General features: G+C 39.3%; 1 protein-coding gene across 2 annotated transcripts in view; it reads left to right on the top strand.

Moving 5' to 3' along the window:
- The first annotated feature begins 2994 nt into the window (after positions 1–2994).
- tcf12 (transcription factor 12) overlaps positions 2995–11300 on the top strand; it is a 92455-nt gene continuing 84149 nt past the window's right edge. For both annotated transcript variants that reach the window (XM_078283005.1, XM_078283020.1), the window contains exons 1-3: positions 2995–3089; positions 3908–3996; positions 4327–4399. In XM_078283005.1, the coding sequence (XP_078139131.1) occupies positions 3925–3996; positions 4327–4399 (145 nt within the window). In that variant the 5' untranslated portion in view covers positions 2995–3089; positions 3908–3924. The remainder of the gene's footprint in view (positions 3090–3907; positions 3997–4326; positions 4400–11300) is intronic.

Here is an 11300-nt window from a genome sequence, read left to right as displayed (position 1 = left end):
TGGTCTTAGTGCAATTTTGACACTATGCTCCCGTGGTGTACCTTTGTGAAATGACATTTGGACACATTTCTGTTATCTAATTGATGTGTAATAAGCATCTGTAAGCCTATCTAATAATTACACAACTGCCACATTCAGTGAATGGGCCTTTTGTTATGCTTTTAACAATTTGTTGCCCAACAGGCTTTACTATTGTAAAGTTAGTTCTATATTGGATACTGAGATTCATCTCTTCCATTTCTAGCTGCAATATAATTTATAGTAAACACACACATATTGTAAGCAGTGTTCATAATCAAGGGAGGATGAAGAGGAATCTGCAACCTTTAATTTCTATTTATGTTGAGTTATATTGAGTAATCAACCAATCAACCTATAGCAGGTTTTCCCAGTTTGTACTTACATTTACTCAAATATATGATCTGATGATCTGATGTAACTCACTTGTGCTAAGCAGGGACAATGTGTGAAATGAAAAAGTGCAGAGACAGAAAGAATGTCAAATATGGAAGTGTCCAGGATTAAATGAATTATTAGAGCAACCTGCTGACACCATCCCAAAACCTTGACCAGCAACAAGGCCACATATCCCCTGTGTTCACACACAGCAGCATCATATCTTGTCAGGATGCTGCACCTAAAAGGACAACAAATCAGGAGAGAACTATTACAGGGCAAACACAACTTAGTGTAGCTAAAGCAGACTAGACATTGGGAAATATGAGCAGCTGCAGGCCAACAACTTACAGTCATGACTAAAGTAACACCAACCTAAGATCTGATCTTGCTAAACTATTGCTTTTGAACCTCAAAGCAGTGTTGCTTTAATTATTCAATTAATTAAATTTCAAACACTAAATAAATAAAAAATCCCTGTAAGAAAAAAAACAGATACAAGTAGTTGCTGGAGGGGGTGATGCCAATCAAAGTAAGTTTTGTGTCAGACTTCTAGGAGACATGTTAACATTTATATACAGTACATATACAAAAACATCAAAAATGTTCCCCCTCAAAAATAAGAATACAAAAGAGACTTTTGTGCATCCTCCCCCAGTTAAGATCAAACCCACTTTTTGCATCCTCACACTAGAGCAATGGCCAATATCAGTCTAACTTTGCTGCAGTCCGCTGGTCTGGTCTCTCGCCAACGCGGAGGAAAAAGTAGATCCGGCATACAGTTTTGCACGGTAGACCTACTGCGCGGATTTGAAGTGGTTACTCAGACGATGACTGAATAAAAGGAGAAATGTTCAAGTGCTGTAAGTTTTTTTTTATACCGACACATCATTCATCCTCAACACCTCTATTGGCTGTTATATTCTGCAGTTGACATGGCCGTGATCTCACTGTGGTAGCATTGCCAAAAGCAGAGATGACTAAACTGAAGACCATGTTACTGGCCCTCAACACCTCTTGACAAACTCAGCTGCCTGTATCGAATCGTTTAGTCGCTTTCAGTGATTTATGTTTTAGATTTATGGTTAGGATATGTATTTATTTTTTGACTTTTAATGATACTGAGAAAGAGAAAAGGTTCATTACTGTGATATACTATTTGACAAGCCTTCAGATTGTCTGCTATCAGGTTATTGATCAAGACTAAACACACATGATCATGTTATTATTTTAACCTCTCTACATTGAGAGAGTTTTTGAACAGATTTTAATATTTGCTGATTACTTTCAAGGCGTGTTTAAATCTGGTCCCAAGTTACATCTGAGATCTTTTAACCCTTTCTGAGCTGGAGCAAAGCCTGATAATCCTCAGGCAGGACCCCTCCCCCCAAATTACTGGTAAATTGCCCTGGGAAAACCATCAGTGGGTGTTGAGCATTCAAATTTTCTGAGTAGGCTATCACACACTAACAACACATTAAAAAAATATTAACTTCCATGATAAAATCATTCAATTCTCAGGCAGATATAATCCTGATATGCAGGATGAACCTTTTTCCTGCCTGTACTACTTCTGTTCTTGCAGCTCTTAATTCAAGTACGTTATTGATGGTCAAAGTTAAAATAATCATGACACATCATGACACTGTCTATATTACCTCATATTTTTTATACAAATCTCATTTGAACAAGACAGAGGAAACAGTAATTGTTTTATTCTGAATGCCTGGTAACCACTGTGATGTGGAAGAAATTGCTGATATAGCACTCCAGTGAATACAAAAAATGATCAGAGGACCTTGGTGTTCTCTAAAACACAGAGGAGGGGTGGAGTTTTTACTGCAGTTGCTGGGTGAAGACAGTGAAATGATTGCAATTCATGCATGTGCACAGGTAATAATTACAGTAAATGGACTTCTTGTAGTAGGCTAACACTAAAACTAACTGATCACTCAAATACCTCCTGTGAAGTGGCTACTTTTGAAAACATAGTTGACAAACTACAAGGGACACTGAACAGGCTCAATCACAAAACTGTAAACACTGGACAATGTAATTTGCCTTAAGACTTTGTGATAGTTAATAAGTTTCAGTCCTTCCTCCAGTGTTGGTATGAGAGGACAATCCCTCTGTTGTGTGCAGCTCAGTGATGTAAGCTTTGCCTAGATAAAAAATAGCAGTCTGAAAAAGTCAGCCATAACGTTTGGAAAATACAATTCTCAAGTGGAGTTTTGTAACTTATTTAGAGTGAATAGGCCATTTTTCAGGCATTCAAATAAAAACATTTCCTGGGTGCTTCAATCCATTACATGAGTGATAGGGACAAAACAGAGAGCATCTGTATGCTGGGTGAAATGCCCCTTTAAACGTGACAAAGCAGGAATAAACAGTGTAACCCCGGGCTGTGTGTGCTGACACCCGCAGCATCTCCTGTGTGTGTGGGACCTCCAATGGGGAAATCATGTCGCTGTTGTCGGCGGAGGGATACAATAACGAATGTCATCGTGGTGCTGAGGCTTTTGCAAAGCAAAAATGTCTGCCTAAGGGAAACTCGTAACTGATATATATAGAGGATATTTTTCCAGGTATCGCTGCATAAACCACTATTTCGCTATTTTGAGGCGTATTGCAAGAAAACAAGGCTTCTACTGCCACACCCGATCACCCTAGTCGGAATTTTACTCGGATAAAAGGTAAAATATTTATGGGAGTTTGCCAAAAGCTTTTTCGGACTGGTGAAAGAAGTTGGGAGTTGAGAAAGACCAACATTACGCCTTATAGTCTGGAGCTGGGGATTACGATTGTCATTTGCAATATTTATTTACTTGCCTTAAACAAATATGTATTTTTGTATTTCACTCGTAAGTACAATGCCACTGTCTTCTCTGCGCTAGTGTCTACATTGACTAAACGCGTTGCAGCTTCTTGCAGCTTGGTAGTTATGTCCAGTCCATACGAATCAGTAACTGCAGCTTGTTAGCTAGCGTCAGCTAGCCAGCCAATGTTAAGTGACGTTAGGTGCACTAGCTAACTGCAAACGTTTGCTAATGTTATGCTTGCAAGGTTTACCACTTAAATCAACATCGTCAGCGCAAGCCTAATAAGTGATTTAGTTACATTTATCTTTATCAACACGCCAGTAGGCAACGTTAACATTACAGAGAAACACTGTTACTGCAATAATGCGATGCTGCAGGTCTTGGCTGTCACAAGCTGTGCCATCCATTCAGAGCGCTCCCATCAAGGGTCTTTATCTTTCATCAGTTCATTCAGCTCACTGTACGGAAAAAAACTAAAGGTGTGTGAGGAAAATGATGGCACCGTTTGATCAATTAGGATGTGGCAGCACTGCCAGTGTTTCTACATGACGCGATTCCACAAACAACTTGAAGTTGTAACTTAACTGTGGCTGTCTTTATTCTGCATCCACAAGACGCATTTCTAGTGCCGATCACCACCGCTGTGAAACAGATCACCAGAGATGTAACCTAATGGACTGTGTTCTCTTCAGGTTTTTAGATCGCAAGGATGAATCCTCAGCAGCGGATTGCCGCTATTGGAACAGACAAGGAATTAAGTGACTTGCTGGATTTTAGTGCGGTAAGAAGGCTTTTCACTGTCAGTTTTTACCTCTTGGTACCATATAGTATTGAGGGCTTAGAGTTATTCAAACCAATTAGGCTAAAGCATGTCTAATTGATTTATTCAAAGCGTAATGCTTCTGTTATGTCAGGGCAGGTACTAGTTAATTGATAATGATTAGAATTCTGTGATTCTATTTTCTACCAGCTATTCTTTGTTTTAAATATCATGGCATGCTTTCAAAGTATTTACTGCTGCAGTTGGTGTTCGGAATACTTCACTTTTATATTGCAGAGAAGTTGCTTTCAATTGTAGGTCTATATGTCTAAATCATATTTTTCCTTGTAGATGTTCTCTCCACCTGTAAACGGTGGGAAAAACAGACCTACCACCCTCGGAAGCAGTCAGTTCAGTGCATCAGGTAGGATTTCATCCAAGAAACCTATTTCAATAAACCCTCTGTTATGCAGTCACTCTTTATCCCTGTTTGCATGACTCATAAATCTGCTCTTCAAAATCAGTTATGGTTACTGACTTGTACCTCTGCTGCTTGGATGGGGTTTGGGCTTATTTATAAATGGAGGATGAAGGAAAGGGGGCTTCATTTTCCACCTCGCATGTGATTCATTTCCCATCTCTGTGTGACGCTTGTGTGCACTGTACACATCTGGCGCTTGAAACATGAGCCCTCCACCTGGAATAGTGGTGGAGTCCTGTTGTAAAGATGTGGAACAAAGAATGTTTAGGCCTTAGACATTTGTAAATGGTTTATTGATCTAACTACCATCATGGTGTAATGCAATTGATGTCCCATATTTTAGCTCACTGTCATAAATTAACCATGCATATTTTACTTTGATCACGGTGTGCCGTCAAGTGTCAGTGCAGCAAGTGTTCACAGAAAAACGGTAAATCTGAGGCAGTTCAGTGTGTTCTTACCAGGGTTTGCTATGAGGTGTCTCAGAGACAAATTTCTGACTCGGTTATATAATGTGTCTGAATAAGATTTTAGTGAACATAATCAAAATTGGAGTTGTTTGTGAATTGCAGTGCAGCCTAATGGGATTGCGAGACATCCTCACCAAGAGTTATTTCACACACAGTGGAAAGTGATTTTGTACAAATAACAGCTCAGTAATGGCTCAGTCCTTCACATAGTCCTTTTATACACGCGGATTTAACGGTCTTTTCCACAAGAAGGTGATCTTAATCAGTGGGCTTTTATCTGTGAGCATCTTTTATTGACAAACAAGCTCGCGCATGGTTTTTGTTATGATAACGAGCATTTAAATTCCCTGCTTTTGTGGATCACTTCCTAGCTTTAAATGCTTCACGACATTAATCCAAAGCACATCTATTGTCTGATGTGCTACTAGAGAAAGCCAACAATCAAGCATTATGTTTTGTGAAAGCATGTTTTGTGTACATCCACAAAGCCTTGTTGTATTCAGTTATCTGTGAAACGAAAGACACACATTTAGTGGAAACTGAACAAAAAGACAAAGAAACTAGAGAGCTGTTGTACATGAACTATAGAACTGTGAGGATGAATTTTAGAAAACCTAACCATTCAAGTAGGAAGGGTGCTATGTGTGTGTGCAACGCTTCATTAAAGCAAATGGCAAGGACTTGTGGTCCAGCTGATGTGGATTTTAAGTTAAGTTGTGCCTTCCTGGTGAGGTTCACACATGTAAGTTGGCTGTAATGCATTAATAACAAAAGGTCTTAGTTGTTCTGGTTGTTTTTTATTTCATGCTTCATAAATAAGTTATAGTAACAGAGTGTTGAGCAATGTGCTGGTTAAAGGATAAGGCCGGTGTTTTTAAATGCATTGCTTACCGTCAACAAATCCTATGAAAATAACAAAATCAACAATGCGTTTGCTCTACTCCCGTTACTTTCTGACTTCCCACGTACCGTTTTTAGCCGTCAACCCGGAAGTCATTGCCTCCAACTGTAAGCTGAAAACCTTGAAATACAGCTCACAAAGACATAGTTTCCATTTTAAAAATCGCTAACTGTTACCACGAAAAGTCAGGCTGTTGTAGTTATCACCAAATCAAATTCAAATGGGAACAAATTCTTCATTACGCCGCTGACTATTTTCGGTGCTACGGAACTACTTTCCTGAGATCGCAAAGTGTTTACAGCCGGCTTATTAAGTTGTTTGAGGAAAAAGTCGGCTGGCCCGGTGCATCGTGATGATGAAATATGTTGCCCAGAGCAGCGGCATGGCTCTTTGACGTGTTTTTAATTGTTTTTTTAATACAATGGAGTTCTATGGCTGCTGGGACATGGCTTCATTGGGCACCGGCTACATGGACGAGACTTGTTGGCAAAACAAAATCATTGCTGATTTTGTTATTATCATAGGATTTGTTGACAGTAAGCGATGCATTAAAAAACACCAGCCTTATCCTTTAAGATGTGAGAGAATATCCTACAAGATACAGATGTGCAATAGCATGTTTCTTGACCTGAAAGAGGATTTTTAAAGACAATGCACAGAAAAAACCCCCAATAAATATAATAAACACACACACACACACACACAGATACACACATTTCTACATTTATACACACAGACTTGAGTTGCAGTAATACTTTGTCAGCTTTGATGAGCAGATTACACAAATATTAAATATGCTAAATGCTTTCAAAACCTGATTGCATGCACTAGTAAAACGTTTTTGTTTATGGTGCTGCAGTATACTAGAAGCTTCCCCGTGCCACATCTCAAGAATGTGTGTCGTCCAGGAACTGCACTGAGTAAGCTTTGCTGTATGCTTTATGCTTTAGTATGGTACGGACATCATGTGACCTGCCACCTTTCGGCTGGGACGTGCACTCACTGGCTTCCAAAATAGACCAGCATCAGCATGGTGCTTTTTGTTTGGAATAGAAAAGAAATGGAGACTGTCAGGAGAATTGTCTGTTACAGCCAAAGCTCATTGTCATAGCAGCGTATTGTCAGGTGACCATTCAACTTCGTCCTTTAGAAACGTAACAAAGTTTAAATTTGGGTGTGTTTTTAGGTGTAAATATGGTATTTCTACCAGTTTCCACAGCAACCTTTTTGTGCTCTTGGTTCATTTCCTCAAGGATTGTGTTTTCATTGTGTTTCTTTCTAGAATTTTCAAATTTGTTGTAGAACCCCAATCAAACTTGACACTTTACTAAATCTATTCCAAGTGCTTATGGATCTCCATGTTTGGAAAGCAACATGCGGTACTTTATCTGTCGCAACATAGACAACAACGTTCATTTATTTCTGAATAAATTCACAGGTGCACCCAAAATGCTGCTAATTTTGTACCAGGATTCCCATGCATCCTGGAAAGTCTGGAAATTAAAAAATAGTTTTCCAGTCATGGAAAAATAAGAAAAATAAATACTATGTAATTTTATTTACATTTTGAATGGCTCTTGGAAATAAAAGAAGTGACCAACCCTTCTCGGAAAAGGCTCCGGACCTTTCTCCACACTTCTTCTAAACATTCTCTTAGTGCTAAGAAAAAAAAGTAGCATACCTACCAAACTAATGTGAAAACTCAATTCTAGTTGAAGCCAAAGTTCCCTCTGGGACTTCAGCCAATCCTAAGGTTGGTCAAGCCTCCGCTGCCCCTTTGTGATCTCCCTTACCATGACAGCTTCTGCTGCGACGACTTCAGCCGTCGCAGCATGAGCAGCAGCCTGGAGACAGGAGGGAGGCTCTTCCAATTTTTTCCCTTCAGTATTCCTTACTCTGCCACAGTGCACCTTCTCCACAGTAGCTCAGTTCACTTGATGATATTGAGACATTTTATCATTTTGCAGAGAAAATGATTGCTATATAGCCTAATAGAAATTTTCAGTGGAAATATTGTTACATGTATTCATTTGCAGAAGTTATATAACAATGGGGCTAAAATGCTTTCATTCAGTATCACTTGGTGTTGGTGTTGAATTTGAGGTACATTTTGTCCCGGAGACCCTTTATAGGAAGGTGTTTGTTACAGTTGATTTAGTATTGACTTTAGTATTGACTTGAAATAAAAGAGCAGGGGCTAGTTGCATTTTTTGTCCCACCTTTCCTGGTTCCAGCAAACCTTCTCGTAACCGATCTGTTGTGACTACAAGCTAGTTAGTTACTTTTGAGAAGCTAATTAATATTTGCATACTGCCAAAATAATTAGCTAATCAGACATGGTAGATACTTACCTAAGAGAAGCCTAAGCCTAAGAGAAAAAATGACAGTGAGCTTGGGTATTTCATTGGCAAGTATCAGAGTTTAGATCCCCAGCAGTGGACTGAATTGGACTCAACACTCCATGGGGTTCACCAAGTTTGTTGGGTTGACACCTGATGTAATTCCTTCAGCCAGTTCAAATAAGCCATGAAGCCACCACTTTTTATTCACTGGTAATATTAGGTGTCATACTGCAGTTACTGCCGTCGACTTGTCAATCAAGGCTTTGTTGTGAATGGTAATGTCACACTCACAGTTATCAAGACAGGTGCTAGATGTAACATGGGGGTGCATGACACCAGTATTTTTTGTGGAAATGAAGCGAAGACACTATTGAAACTCAATCAGAAGTCAAATACAATACAGTACAATACAACTTTACATATAAGCTGCATCAAAAGTTATTAAGCATGACATTTTGTGGATTGGATAGTTCTTATTTATCTTTTGGTGGTCAGAAAATAAACACTTGTGGGGCACCAAAGAATGGGCAGTGATTAATTTGGGTTTATTTTTTCAAAGATGAGCCTTTTTGGCTCATCTTTAGCAAGGGAGCCAGTAACTGCAGGGGCCTGCAGATATGAAATTTACCATGTTCTTGTCACCAAACAAGCACTCCATGCCTTTGACTCTCGAGTGGATTATAATTTTAGGAGTTTCACAGGTTCTAAATTTAGTCTGCAATTCCAAGTACAAACTTTCATGTAGGTATACCGCTCTTGAGAAGTGATTGCATAGATAGCTTAGCACTGGTCTTTGACCCTTTAATTCATATGACAAACACTGCAAAACTGAATTATATAAAACAAAAAAAAACCCTTCATCATCTAAAAATGAATGATGTCAAAACAAACTACTGCACCCTAGAAATTCATTAGGCCTATAGTAGATAAATTCCTCCTCTCTTCAGCCTGTGTGCTCATGTGTCCCTGATCCTCGAGGTAGGGGGGAGAAGCACCTTCGTAAGTGATTGTGAACATAAGGCAAGCGACTGCGCAGGAAAGAAGTGTGGAAATTGCAGGGAATGAGAGTTTGGATTAATGCATCTGAACTGGGCATACCCAGATAATTGTAGCAGAGCGGGACTGGCAAGACCCTTCAAGACCCTTAAAAGTGTGCCAGAGAAAGATGGATTGGAAAAAATTACCAAGTGGCTCTGACAGATTTAGCATTTCTTCCTTCTAGCCTTTTTCATGATGGGAATTTGATGAAGCCACTGGGTCTTAACTGTAGTAGGGGATAATGGATAGATGCAGCTGTATGGGTGACGTCCATCTACTGATATTGGTTAGCCTTTTTAAGCAACAGATTCATATCAGAAATAGATTTTTGTTTTTTATTGATCATCTTACTTGACAGATACTTTGTGTATGAAATGAAGGTTGGTTTAAAAGAGCAATAAACCTTTAAAGAGTGAAGAAGTCAGTGTTTCATTCATTGTTAATGGAGCCATCAACATTATATTCTAACATATTCTTACCTTCCCTGCTGCTTATCATACACAGCATCTTTAAAATCAATTGAATTAAGTTTGTATGCTTTGTTGTATTTTCTTTGTATGCAGCAGGATGGATTGGAGTCTATGTCCAGGTGAACAGTTAGCTAAGTCTCCTCACCTACAGTCTTCCCAGTGAGGGGCTGCAGCTCTAGCTTACACATCTTATACTGTCATGAGATAGTGGTGGTGTCATTGTAAGGGAACAACCTGAAATGGCCTCCTTTTTTTGCATGCTGTCAGTTAAGCTCAAGCTGTGCAATGCTTTGGTTTTGTTGCAGGATCTCATGTCAGAAGTATTTCATTAAAGCCTCTGAAACAATTCTGACCATAGTCTTCCTGTGACGACTGTGTGCTGAATTGGAGGCCCACAGGGCCGGGGGAGGTGCAGCTGTTTGTGGATGGCTTGTCCTTACAGTAAAGATGCTGTGCACTAACTCTGTCAAACCTTCATCACCACATCACACACTCTCACTACAGCGATTTCCTCTCCTCAATAAGGATGGCATGATTAGTCCACATTTGTTAATCTTGATCTATTTAACTTGATCACATAATTTCTAGACTCATTTCTCTTCATTGACAGACTGAAGATACACAGCTGTAGAGAACTGTAAATGTATCTAACAGATACAAATGTTGAATGTCTTTCATTTGTCTTCTCCCCCAAAAATAGGAATGTTACAAATGTAGTTGTGATTTCCTATTTCACCTAAAGCAAATCTCTTAGATACCCTACTATAGAGTCTTTCAGGGTTAGGTGCCAACTAATTCTGTCCAAAAGTGACGAGCAGAAAACCCAAACTAAGCAGAAATCCAGAAAGTTAAACTAAAGGACTTGCCCTTAAGAGAGAAAGTTAGTCAAGCTGTGTCCTTGGTGGAAGAGTTTTGGAGATGCAGCAACTCCTCTGAAGCACCAGCCAGGAGGTGCAAGTCACCTCTCTTGGCCACTACAGGTGTTTCACATTCCAGCTGACGGGGAGCCTCAGCAGGGGGCACCAAAATCTGACAAGAAACCAACCTGTGCATCGAGCGCTAGGGTTGCGTTTTTTAGGCCAATGCCCACAACAAATGAAAATAGCCCTATCATTTTCAAGTGCACCCAGTGTGCATCAGCAGGAGTGAGACTGCAACTCTGTGCAGTACATTGATGAGTTCCATAAAGAATGGTAACAGTAACACTACGAACTAGCACATGATTTATCCTTATTTTTCTAAATCATTGTTAATAGGTAAATGGTTAAGTGAATGCTAATCTCATGGTAATAGTTTTGATCAGCCATGCATTCCCCCATCCAGTGGACTAGTTGTGGGATTTAATATATTGTTTTCTTTCTATATAATTGCATTGCTGATATATCCCTGTTTACAGTCAAATAGATACCAGGTTGTTCAGATAGTGATTTGAAAATGCATAAAATTTTATCTTAGTTTTCTGGGATTATGCTACCTGAACATGTAGGTACTTGGGGAAAGAGGTACTTAAGTTATAATCGTCTAAGACCAAAGTGCCCCTTAAATTTTCTTTTAACCGATGAACAATGAAAGCTTTGATTTTTGCCTAACACTAGAGGAAAGTTGAAAGAGGATATCTAATGG

Source organism: Centroberyx gerrardi, chromosome 1 (assembly GCF_048128805.1).
Source record: "Centroberyx gerrardi isolate f3 chromosome 1, fCenGer3.hap1.cur.20231027, whole genome shotgun sequence".
NCBI classification, from domain to species: Eukaryota; Metazoa; Chordata; class Actinopteri; order Beryciformes; family Berycidae; genus Centroberyx; species Centroberyx gerrardi.
This window is presented reverse-complemented; position numbering and strand designations above follow the sequence as displayed.